The sequence below is a fragment of the Corythoichthys intestinalis genome, chromosome 1 (assembly GCF_030265065.1).
Source record: "Corythoichthys intestinalis isolate RoL2023-P3 chromosome 1, ASM3026506v1, whole genome shotgun sequence".
In the NCBI taxonomy this organism is placed as follows: Eukaryota; Metazoa; Chordata; class Actinopteri; order Syngnathiformes; family Syngnathidae; genus Corythoichthys; species Corythoichthys intestinalis.
Window position 1 is genome coordinate 80,977,840 of NC_080395.1, and position 12,706 is coordinate 80,990,545.

The 12,706-nt window shown below is 38.7% G+C and overlaps 1 protein-coding gene across 8 annotated transcripts in view; it reads right to left on the reverse strand.

Moving 5' to 3' along the window:
* LOC130919347 (protein-cysteine N-palmitoyltransferase HHAT-like) overlaps window positions 1-12,706 on the reverse strand; it is a 359,144-nt gene that overhangs the window by 91,581 nt on the left and 254,857 nt on the right. For 4 of the 8 annotated variants that reach the window (XM_057842015.1, XM_057841997.1, XM_057842005.1 and 1 more), the window contains exons 2-7: window positions 11,206-11,326; window positions 11,062-11,126; window positions 10,810-10,923; window positions 10,506-10,700; window positions 9,530-9,745; window positions 9,240-9,417 (exon numbers count right to left, since the gene is read on the reverse strand). In XM_057842015.1, the coding sequence (XP_057697998.1) occupies window positions 9,240-9,417; window positions 9,530-9,745; window positions 10,506-10,700; window positions 10,810-10,923; window positions 11,062-11,126; window positions 11,206-11,326 (889 nt within the window). Of the gene's footprint in view, window positions 1-9,239; window positions 9,418-9,529; window positions 9,746-10,505; window positions 10,701-10,809; window positions 10,924-11,061; window positions 11,127-11,205; window positions 11,327-11,789; window positions 11,942-12,706 lie in introns of all 8 variants that reach the window. The other 4 variants (XM_057841980.1, XM_057841988.1, XM_057841967.1 and 1 more) reach the window with 2 other exon arrangements.

Here is a 12,706-nt window from a genome sequence, read left to right on the forward strand (position 1 = left end):
TTTCATCAATAGGTAGAGTAGCATATACAAAGCTAGAATTCTGCTCAAAAAGTAGTGAGTATTTAAAGATAATAATCCAACAATAATTTGCCCTTCAGACCCCGCTTATTGGTCAGCTTTCTTTCAGAAAGAAAGAAGAAAAAAGAAGTCCTGTGCTAAAGAGAAAAGCAATCCCAATGACAAAGATTTTAACCTGTATTTTACAAATGAAATGCCTCAATGAATTTTTTTTTCAAAAGCTTTATTTTTGGATTTTCTCAAGTTAAAGCGCCACACACAGAAATTAATAAATTTAATTGTGTAAGTAGGATCTGTCTATTATTCCTATTATTTAATTACAGGTGTTTTAGCTCATTGCAATTTATTCAATTTAAATGGGCTATTATTTATTTTATTATGTGTTTGTATTTTACAAATGTGATGTAGTATTTATTTATATTGTATATTTTATGTTGTATAACTTTAGTTCCTATGTGAATATTAGTTCCTACTTGTTTTGTTGTGGTAGGCGGGTTTTGTATTGAACATGGGGCCGTGTTGGTTATTATTATAGCAGAGAAGACAACTGTAAATCAACAAAGACAAGTCAACTGTGCCCCGATCTACCACTCAAGAGATCTGATGGACTCAAAAAGTAAGTTACGATTGCATATTAGTTTGAAAATCGACCGGATCCACCGTATTTTTACACGAGTGACTTCTGGTCTGCTAGCTAGTAGTATTGACGCAGGATGGTCGCGTCTTACGTCAAATAATAAACTCTGCCGTTCTTTTCGCGTGCTTCGCGTTGAGCCGCTTCTGGGACGCGGTCTAACACGCGGCCGCACTGCGACTGGTGTGCATTGGCTGATTGACTTTAACGGCCACGTTTCACTGCGTTCTCGCGGTGGCAACGTTGTCGCGCTGTTGACGTTTCTTACTGTCCTACCGTGTTGGTCCTCATTATAGTAGAGAATACGGAGTAAATATAATCTACACAAAGAAACTGTAACCCGATCGACTCGCAGCCTCGAAAAGTAAGGGTTACATTATGTCAGAAACTTGTTCGGTACGCCTCCATTCCGAACCGACCACCAAGTACCGAAACGGTTCAATACCGTTACAACCTTAGTAAACAGCCGCCATCTTAAAGCAGTAGATTCTCAGCGCTAGTCAATAAGTTGTCGCTAGCTTTCACTCGCTCACGTAACGTTAGCCCTAAAATTAAGGAAAAAACTTTTTTAGTTTATTATTATTTATTCTACTATATTTTCTATTACAAAACGATTAATTAATTTAGAGATGTCCCGATCCGATATTTGGATTGGATCGGACGCCGATATGGGCAAAAAAATGCGCATCGGTATCGGATCGGAACACGGAAAAATTCTGATCCAGACTTCCGATCCAGTTTTTTTTAAAAGTCCGGGTCCGGGTTTTCCAGCGCACCGATTTACATAATCCATTCCAGTTTTTGCGTCGGTTTCCCTAAAATCCGGTCCGAATTTTATGGCACACCTTCAACACACTACATTCACATTACCGTCTCCCAATTTACCGAGAGACTATCGGTAAAAATGTCAGCTGTGCGGGAGCATTTCACCTTAAAGGACGACAAAGACGAAGAGGCAGAGTGCAACATATGCCACAATTAAGTCAAGCGTAGTGGTTAAGCTGTAAGAAGTTTTAATACAACCAACCTAATCAAGCATTTAGCGAAATACCACCACAAACAATATGAGGAGTATGTTAAGAAAACCGAAGAAAAAAAGAAAGGTCCTACGCAACTAACACTGGCAAAAGCTTTTGCTATGCGTGACAAACTGGCACTCGACAGTCCCAAAGCCCAGGGAATGACAAGAGTCCTTGCTGAAGAATTCATTCTGGATGACGAGCTATTATCTCACGTGAGTAAAGACGCACCATCCAACACTTAGAACCACGGTACAACATGCCCAGCCGTCATTACATCCTTCAGCGATTCGGCCGTGGAAGATTCGAGAACGATTCACAAACATTCAAATTCCGATTATTGAAATAATGTCAAGTAAAGCGAACTAATACACAGCACGGTCTTCGGGACGCAATGAGAAACGGACCGCATTGCGTCCCGAAAGTAAACATAATGCTTGTCAAAGACCCGGGTAATGTCAATGCTCAACTCACGGCTTTAGCTCAATTCATGCCGCTGGATAAAAAACACAAGAATACCTGACTGCTGCTGACATCCGATACAAACTACGTCAACGTCGTTTTACTGGTGATAATAGATATCATCTTATATAGAACTAGATGCAAACGACAGACTCGACTGCGTTAGCAACATTGAAGTATTGAAAACCAGATGCATAAGTAAACAGCCGCCATTTTAAAGCAGAAGACTTCCCTAGTAGGCTGTTGTGAACCTTCCAAGCGAACCTAATTAACTTTTTATCTAAAATACTCCTAAATCTTCAAAACAGTTTTAAAACTTTCACAAGTCGAAAGTAGACAGAAGGGAAATTATGGAATAACGGGAGCAATTTTAACAACTTTAACAGTTGATTCGCAAAATTAAATGAGTTGAATGTAGTTTAAAGCTGCTGATACAGAATGGGGACTTGAGTATTTTATTTACTGTTTTAAAATGTTAACTTGATACTGAAATAGTCGTTTATTTAAACCTGAGAGGCTTTTTAAACAATTTTTCTAACTAATGCACGAAAAATTAAAAGCATCTAATAGCTTGGGGGATTTGGGGGATTTTCCACTAGGTTGTTGGTGGGTTTAGCTTTTTTAAGACAGTTTACAATATTATTTGCACATTTTACTGACTGAATATGCCATTTGTTTGTTATTTATAATGTTTTGTGTTTGTCACTGAATAAACAGGTCCGTTTCTTGTTACCAACCGTTGTGTGTTATTCAAACTCACCTAATTCAGCTGGCTAGTTGTTATCAAGAGTACTAAAACCTTTTTTAACATGAATTCTGACAACTAAGTAAGGAGGCTAAATAACTTTAAACTTTAATACATGCTCAGATGGGCCGGTATCGGATCGGAAGTGCAAAACAATATCGGTATTGGATCGGAAGTGCAAAAACCTCGATCGGGACATCCCTAAATTAATTATTTCCATTTTTTGGAAACAATCAATGTCTTGATGTTTGGAAAAAAACATGGATATAGCCACATGTCATATAAAGAGCATGTGTGTCTACTGTGCATATACACTATACATTTAATTCTACATCCAAACGATGTGCCTTAATTTTGTGTTTCCAGATTCAAATGAATTTTATAGCCATAATTTTTCAATTAAAAGATAAATCTGTGTCAGGACTTCCGGGTGAAGCGGCATGGCAGCGTAGAGCAGAGCTCCGCGTCGACTTGATAAAATTATTCCCCCCTGACAATGAGAACAACCGAACACGAAATTTGAATAACAAGAAATGAGCGGGGGACGAGGGCAAAGAAGCTCTAAGAAAAAAATGACGTCTAAAGATAAAAAAGACCAAGAACTCGAAGGTGCGGGAGGAAGAGGCGAAGTTGGCGACGCCGACATATCCCACACTTTACTCGAAGGACTTGCTGCGATCTCGAGAGAAATTCGAGATTTCAAGAAAGAGGTAAAAGAGGATTTCGCCAAGTTCAAAGACGATTTTAAGGTGGAGGTGAAACGTGAGTTCGCGGACTTTATGGAGGAAATGGACAGAAAATTAGCACAAAACATAGCAGACATTCAAGTGCAGCGGAAGGATATCGCCGAAGTGCAGGCGAGGGTGGCCCAGTTGGAGGAGTGGAATACCGAAGCAAAAGAAGCCATCCTTTCGCTCCTTAAACAACAAGCACGATTACAAGACAAACTGACTGAAGTGGAAGGACACGGACGGCGCTGTAACTTGAGAATTTACGGCGTGGAGGAGCGTGACAACGAATCTGTACGCGAGCGGGTAGAAGGACTCCTCCGCCGGGAGCTCGTAAGTGGAGATGAGACAGACCTCCATATTCAAAGAGCGCATAGGAGCCTCGGGAAGAAACCGCCACCGGGAGCACCTCCGAGGTCTATTGTGGTCAACTTTTTGAAATACGAGACTAAAGAAAGTATTTTGGCCAAGGCTTGGAAAAAAAAGATTCAAGTTGAAGGAAGGCAGATTTTTTTTGACCACGATTACCCCACAGAGGTGCTGAAGAAGCGCAAATCCTACACTCAGGTTAAAAAAGTTTTGAAAGAAAAAAAGATACGCTTTCAAACACCCCTCAGTAAAATCAGGATCCATTGGTCAGATGGTCCTAGGATCTATGACAGCGCGGGAGAAGCAACGAGAGACATGAAGAGAAGAGGTCTGGAGATCGAGGAGCAACAGGACAGCGTGGGAAGCGGCCTAACATCACTCGAGGAACGCGTTCGTGCGTTAACATGGCAACGCATCGACAAGAGGAACGCGACAAGCGCCGAAAAAGCCGCGTCGTTGGATTCGCCTGAAGACACTGCGGGCCGAGCGAGAAGGAAGCTGCAGGAATTTAGAAGAGCAATTGAAAATGAGTAAATGCTTGTTTTGTGCATTAGAGGGAGTGGTGATGGGGTGGAGTACAAAGAGTGACAATGGGGATTGAATATTTTTTCCTTCAAAGTTAAGATCATTCGACGGTTGGGTGAATGGGGATCATTAACATTACCCCCTCATCGTTATCACATCCTCTCTGCTTATGATTAATGATGCTTCTTAAATTAATTAAATTTCGACAAGGAGTCTTAGAAATGTATTTTTATGTTGGACATAACTAGTAGCAAGGGAATTTCTGATTTAGGGAAATCCCAATATACTAGGAGGGGCCCTTTGTTTAAAGAAGGAGATCCCCTTCTCCCGCCAACAGGGAGACTGAACCTGTGGGAAATAAGGTTCATAATTACCGGGGAGTCTGGGTTGTATGTTTCTGTTTTTTTTTTTGTCTGTTCGGTGTTGTGTTACAGTAAAGGGGTCTAGAATAATGCTCAGAGATTCAAAAAATGTCACACAATGATATAATGATGGTGTCATTAAATATTAATGGCCTGAACAACAAAAAGAAAAGAGAAAAGGCCTTATCCAAATTCAGAAAAGAAAAAATACAGGTCATCTTTCTCCAGGAAACACACCTAACACGGGAAGAGCATGAAACATTTAAAAAGTTAGGTTACAGTAACTCATTCTCCAGCTCATATGGACAAAATCACAAGAGGGGAGTGATGATATTGATTTCTAATAAGGTGCAGTTTGACCTGAAAAAGGAAATTAGAGATAAGAAGGGAAGGTACATCATGGTAATAGGGGAATTAGAAAATCAATTGGTGACACTGTTTAACATATATGCCCCTCCAGAAAGTGACAAAAAGGTGTATGAGAAGATTTTTGATATGATAAATTTGGAAATGGAAGGAATCTTACTATGTGGGGGTGATTTTAATGTGATATTGAACTACAAACTGGATACTACAAGTGTAAAGAGAAATAAGAAACACATTAATAAGTATATGAATAGAATGATGTCACTAATGGATGTTTCAGATGTGTGGCGAGAACTGCACCCAGAGACTCGAGATTACACTCACTATTCAGCTGCACATGGAGTATACTCTAGAATTGATTTCTTTCTTATGAATAAAAGTGATATGAATAGAGTGAGAGAATGTAAAATAGGAGTGATGGACATAGCAGATCATAGCACAATTTATCTGAAAATTCACTTGAACAATAGAAGGAGAAATACATTATGGAGACTTAATGAAGGTATTTTGAACAACAAAGACTTGGTCGAACAAATTAAAGGGGAAATAAATAGTTATATGAAAGATAATGATAATGGGGAGGTGGATCCAGTAATTTTATGGGATGCCCTAAAAGCAGTACTCAGAGGGAGGCTGATCTCGTACGCCACATTCACAAAACGGGCCAGATTGAACACATTTCAAAAACTAACAAAAGATCTAAAAGAACTGGAACAACAACATAAAGAGACGAATGATCCAGATTTATGTAATGAGATGAAGAAGATTAGAAAAAACATTGATAATATCTTGCTGGATGAGTTGGAAAAAAAGGCAAGACTCCTTAAACAAACTTACTATGAGGGAGGATCAAAAGCAACCAAAATATTGGCAAGACGTGTTAGGAGACAACAAGAGTTAAATGGTATTCATAAAATGAGGGACCCAATAACCAATAAAATTTCATATGACCCTGAGGAAATTGGAGAAATATTTGAAGATTATTATCGTAAATTATATTCTCAACCGTGGTCAGAAGAAGGAGAATATACGACCAATTTTTTAGATAATTTGGATTTACCAAAGCTAGGCATAAAACAAAATGCGATGTTGATATCGGAAATTTCAATGGGGGAGATACAAAAGGCAATAAGCCAAGTAAAACCAGGAAAATCACCGGGTGCAGATGGATTTGGGGCTTGCTTTTATAAAACATTCAAAGAGGAGTTAACTCCAGTTTTACAGTGTTCATTTAATTATACTCTTAGGACAGGAAAGATCCCCCCCTCCTGGAAAGAGGCCATCATTTCAATTATTCCTAAAGAAGGTAAAGACAGAGAGCAATGTTGTAACTACAGGCCCATTTCACTTTTGAATGTGGATTATAAACTGTATACATCAATAATAGCCAAGAGAATGGAGACATTTATGCATGATTTGATAGATGAAGACCAGACAGGCTTCATCAGGGAAAGACAAACACAAGATAATATTAGAAGGACACTCCTTATCATGGAGGAAATACAAAATAAAGGAGAAAGTGCAATCTTGGTAAGCATAGACGCGGAAAAGGCCTTTGACAGTGTTAATTGGGCCTTTCTCTTTACAGTAATGCAAAAATTTGGTTTTGATGAAAGATTTATTAATTGCATTAGATCCCTATATCAGGACCCACATGCAAGAATTAAGATAAATGGCAGCCTGACTGGAAATTTCAAATTGGCACGAGGGACGAGGCAGGGATGTGGCCTTTCCCCAACTCTTTTTGCGTTGGTCATTGAACCATTAGCACAAATGATAAGACAACAGGATAATATCAAGGGAGTGACAATTGGAAGGGAAGAGCATAAAATAGGGTTGTTTGCAGATGACATTTTGATCTACTTGCGACAACCAAATGAAAACTTACCAAAGTTGATGAGGCTATTGGAGGATTACGGGAAATACTCGGGATATAAGGTCAATATCTCCAAAACTCAAATATTGGCAATAAACTATGTGCCATCACAGGAAATAAATGATATGTATGAAATAAATTGGACCGCTGGATCAATAAAATACCTGGGTGTGAATATAGCGAAGGGAATGGACAATTTATATGAAGCAAATTATACAAAAATCAACCAAGAAATAAGAAAAGACTTGGAGAGGTGGTCGGATATGGTTACTGATCTGAGTTCAAGAATAGAAGTGGTCAAGATGAATGTTTTGCCAAGACTATTGTATTTGTTCCAATGTCTGCCAGTGAAAGTTCCAAAAAAACAATTTGTAGAATGGGACAAGTGGATCTCGCGGTTCATTTGGAGGGGTAAAAGACCAAGAATAAAGTTCAAGACTCTGCAGCTGCCAAAGGAGAAGGGCGGATTGGCATTGCCAAATCTGCAAGAATATTTCTTTGCAGCACAAATTAGACCTTTGGTTTATTGGTGCAAGGAAGGTTACTCTGCAAAATGGAAAGATATTGAATTAGGAAAAACAAATATTGAAATGCGGAATTTAATAGCACACAAGGAACAAATTAAAACACTGCATAACCAACTGGGGGAGATAACTAAGAATACAGTGGATATATGGAAAACTGTGGTGGAAAGGTACAATCTGGAAAGGGAAACAAAAATTCTGAGTTGGTTCGCATTTGATGAAACTTTTACACCAGGATTAAATGATAAAGGGTTTAGGAGGTGGGCAAAAAGAGGCATAACGGCAATAACTAAAGTGGTGGAAGGAGGCAAGCTGCAGAGTTTTGAAAGATTGAAGCAGAGATTTGGATTGGAAGAGGAGGACAATTATAGATACATACAATTGAAAGACTACTATGACAAAGAGGTCAAGGGTGTAACTGAAAATGAGATTATCAAGGTATTCAAGAAAGTTTATGATGGGAAAAAATGCAAAGTTATTTCTGAACTCTATAAAGCACTCATGTCATGTCAGACACACACATCTCTGTACATTAAAGAAAAATGGGAGAAAGAACTTAAAGCACAAATAACCGAGGGAGAATGGTCAAAGATGTGTGAGACACAGAGCACATCCACTAGCTCCAAGGTTTGGAGAGAATTTAGTTGGAAAAATATCGTACGCTTTTTTATAAGTCCTCTGCAAAAGAAAGAAATTATATTCACTCAACAACCATGCTGGAGAGCATGTGGCTATAAGGACGTGGGACACCTGCATATATTCTGGTCTTGCCAGAATATAAAAGAATATTGGAATATAATTTGGAAAGATTTGCGGAAAATAATAGGATATGCTATTCCAAAAACATTCAAGGTGCTTTATTTGGGGAACTTAACTCGGGAAATGATTCAAAAGGAGGATGAGTACCTTGTCAAAGTGTTGTTGACTGCAAGTAAAAAAACAATCACGAGACTGTGGTGTAAAGTGGATCAGCCAACTGAGGAGCAGTGGATGTGCACGGTGGAAGAGCTATGTGAAATGGAAAGAATTACATTTAGATTAAGACTGCAAGAAAGTCAATTTGAAGAGAAATGGAAGAAATGGAGAGACTTTAGAAAATAAAAGAGGGCACCAATTTCAAACGATAAACAAGAACTTTGATGTGGACTGGATTATTCAGGAGAGATTGAAGGCTGGGCCACGATACTGTAGACTAGTATTATTTTTATTTATTATTATTATTATTTATTTATTTATTTATTTTTTATTATTTAACTTTTATATGCATGTTTTTCTTTCTGATTTGTTGGTGTATCTTGCCTAGGTTTGTTGTTTGTCATTTCAATACACTGGGTGTAAGTGTGAATTGTTTTGTAAAAGGGAATAAAAAACAAGTGGGGAAAAAAAAAAAAAAGATAAATCTGTGAAGAAAAGTCCTCCTGGCCTCTATTTGCCCATTTATTTGGGGTAGTTTTAATTGTATTGGTAATTGGAAATAAATGAGTGTACACTTGTTAACAGAAATAAGGAAACACTTGATGGGCAAAGGGAAAGAGATGTAGGCCTAATTAAAATTCAAACCGTCACATAAGTATCAAAGAAACGGGTCAGTCAGTGCAACCGGTAACTTACCCAAGGCCCAAGGTGGCAGAATCTCCAGGTAAGTCTCGTTGGACTTGATGGCGTGCATGTACATGGCATGAATCATGTATTCGGCAATGCACCACCACACCAAGATCCGTGCGGAACGAAACAACAGGTAGTGAGCGCCTCCTTTGTGCTGCTTGCGCTCCTCCACAGCCCTCTGCATCTGAAAGCAAGAGACACTTCAAGATCCATATAGCACTTGACAAAATTAACATTCGATGATCCACATCACTTAGTGTCAACTTCATGCAGGTTAAAGAATTTCTCTGACTTACCTGCTCCACGTAGTCGTTGTATGTAATGACAGGTCCGTTGTAGAAGAAAGGATGGTAAAACGTGTAGGACAAAAGCCACCCCAGCTGCAGGACGCCGTCGGAGTGGACCGCGGGGCTCTCGCAGTGCTCCAGACTGAAGCTGATAAGGCGAAGAGTATTCATCGATACACTGGAGAACAGCAAAGAGTACTCCTCCTGCTGCTCGTACCAGCCTCTCTTTGGGAAACCCAGGGGTAAAAAGCAAGGAAAGTTAGCTAAATCTTTGTGTAAAGTAAGTAGGATTGTTACAGAATTTTTATCACAGTGGCAAATATTGTATATTATCATCAATTATAGTCAAATATTTTTGTAAGGCACGGGAATTTAAAAAAGGCAAAATGTCTGGATCTAAACTGTATTTTAATTTGATCTTTTTTTTAAATTAATTACTTTTATTGATATACACTAGTACATTTGAAATAAAAACACATTAATAAATAACCCCACACCTTTCAGATTGACTTTCCTTTACATGGTATATACACTGACTGGTATACACTGACATTAATACAGTTACGGTAGTTAGAATTTTAGCACAATTAAATATTATTGCTGCACTCATATATTGTATCATCAAAAATATGAGAATTCAACATTTCAATTTTTGTGTTATGGGTAGTTAAAATATTTTAATGATTATTTTTAAATATATAATTACAATAATGAATGTAAAAATGTTATTTAAAACATGTTGGGAAAAAAAAATATTGAAAGAAATATTGGATATTTTTCACATTTTTCAAACACACTTTAAGTAACACACTTGAAACAATCAAACAGGTTTGTCACTACATTTAATGTCAAGCTCTTACATGCTCTTGTGTCCATTAAATATATCTTCATATTCAAACCACATATATATTCCAAAAAAGCATCACCACAATCGCCATCTAAATTCTATTCCCGGTTTGTGTTTGCATTTAGCCGTTACACTTACCCCAATGTCCTGAATTTGTCTGATGTGAAGGGTGCAGAGGAACAGAAGGTTGCAGGTCCAACACAGAATGGGCTTTCTGAGCTGGGCCACGAAGAAAGACAAAGCCACATGCACAAGCAAAACAGCCACACCTTTAAGTCCCAAAATGCTGCTGGCTGCTGAGAGGCCGTAAACTGTGAGTGCCATGACCCGAAGCTGGTGACAAAAGGTAAAAAAAAAATGGCTTACTTACATCTTGTGGAAATAACAATCCAGAGTCTAAGGGGAAAAAGTGAGAATTTGCATGAGGTGGGTTGGTTCCGACCTGCGGGTAAAGGGCGCTGCACAATCTAGATATGACAGCATGCCCAATCAGAGTCCATAGAAAGGACTTCTTAACCCAAGCGGTCCAGAACGTCCACTCAAAGTCCAATGCATCCTGACCAAAAATACATGAAAAAACTAAACATAGAAAAAATCAATGACTAAACTTAAACTCACATTAATGTTACTACTTTCTATAAGAGCGATTGCATATAGTGCACATATAGTGACAGTCGGCAATTTCAAAACATACCCTTTTAAAGCCATTAAGAAACCCTTTTTCCAGTACGAACTCCCTATCCAATCCAGCTTCATGCTCTGAAACACAAATCCCTCAAATTACAATATTTGTCAAGCTTTACCAAAGTGCTGACAATTACTCTCCTACGAGTCCTACCTTTTGAGAACCTGTGAAGTTCATAAAAAGAGTAAAAATGGGACCCAAAGGACAGCAGCCAATAGACAAGGAGCTCCCTCCGTGGTAGTGGTGCCGTTTGGACCTTCGGGTTTGATGCCATCTGTTTGAAATCAATGCACTATGGTGAGCCTGGAGCATGCATTAAGCAAATGCATTAGATTGTTGAACACCTAGTGGCATGCAGAGAGCTGTTTATAATTTGGTCTCTCTTTTTCATTGATTAAACATGATCATTCATTGCCAGACATCCCAGTTAAAATTGATTTTATGTCTATCGTTGTCAAGGGCTGCAAATGAGTTAAAATCAATAGCTTCAAGGCTAAAAGTCATGTCAAATGTGTTTGTATAGCGCGTTCACAACAGCCACACATTACGACCAGTAACCGCATTTGACGAAAGTCAGAAATGATAATGTCCATTGCGAGGTAACACCAAGGACTTTACGAGTCACTTTCGCGTCAAAGGTTGCGTCTACGGCGGACGTAGAAATCTGGCAGCAAGCTCATTAAATTTAGCAGGTAAACTTGGACATGTTTGTAAGAGTGACCCGTGTGTGTCATTACAGCAAACTTCCATTAGCCATTTCCAGCGGAAACAAGACAGCAGCGACACAGCGTTACTTCCGGCGTCTGTTCTTCTTTGTAGTGTTTTGTGTTTGCCCGTCGTCCAAATGGCCGCCACCACCAGGCAAGGATGATTCGTCGTGTGAAACAAGCTGCAAAACATCAATATGCCATCGGGATCTTTTTCAATGCTCAGTTGCTTGGACGCAAAGGTCTTCATTATGTTGAGTATTTCTATTACTTTTTGCTTTTTGACTGCATAACAGGTAGAGTAGCCAAAAACTACTCAAGTAAGAGTAGCGTTACTTCAAAATAACGTTACAAAAGTAAAAGTAGTCTTCCAAAAAATGTACTCAAGTACAAGTAAAAACTTTATTTGGTGAAAAGAATACTCAAGTAATGAGTAACACTGTGAGTAACTGCTTCCAATGTTACAATGATACTCTACAACAGGGGTCAGCAACCTTTTTGGTGTAGAGTGCCACTTTTAAATTTTCTTGCCAATCATTGTGCCACACCAAGATGAATGACGCACATCAGAATTTTTATATCCAACAGAGGTGTCATTTTACTCTAAACAAAACAACATGGACATACATTGAAATCGAATAACTACTATTCTTATTCATCAATTAACTGAAAAAATAAATGCATATTGTATAAAACATCAAAACTTGAAAATAAGTGCAACAGTAATAAAAGCTTTACAGCAGCAGCATCTTTTGTAAACATATTACACACACACACACCCCAGCCACCACCACACACACACCCCAGCAGGAAAAGGGGAACAGGTGTGATTCGCAGTGCAGGTCTCTTAGGCTATGTTCATACTAGGGATGTCCCGATCCAGGTTTTTGCACTTCAGATCCGATACCGATATTGTTTTGCACTTCCGATCCGATACAGATACTGGC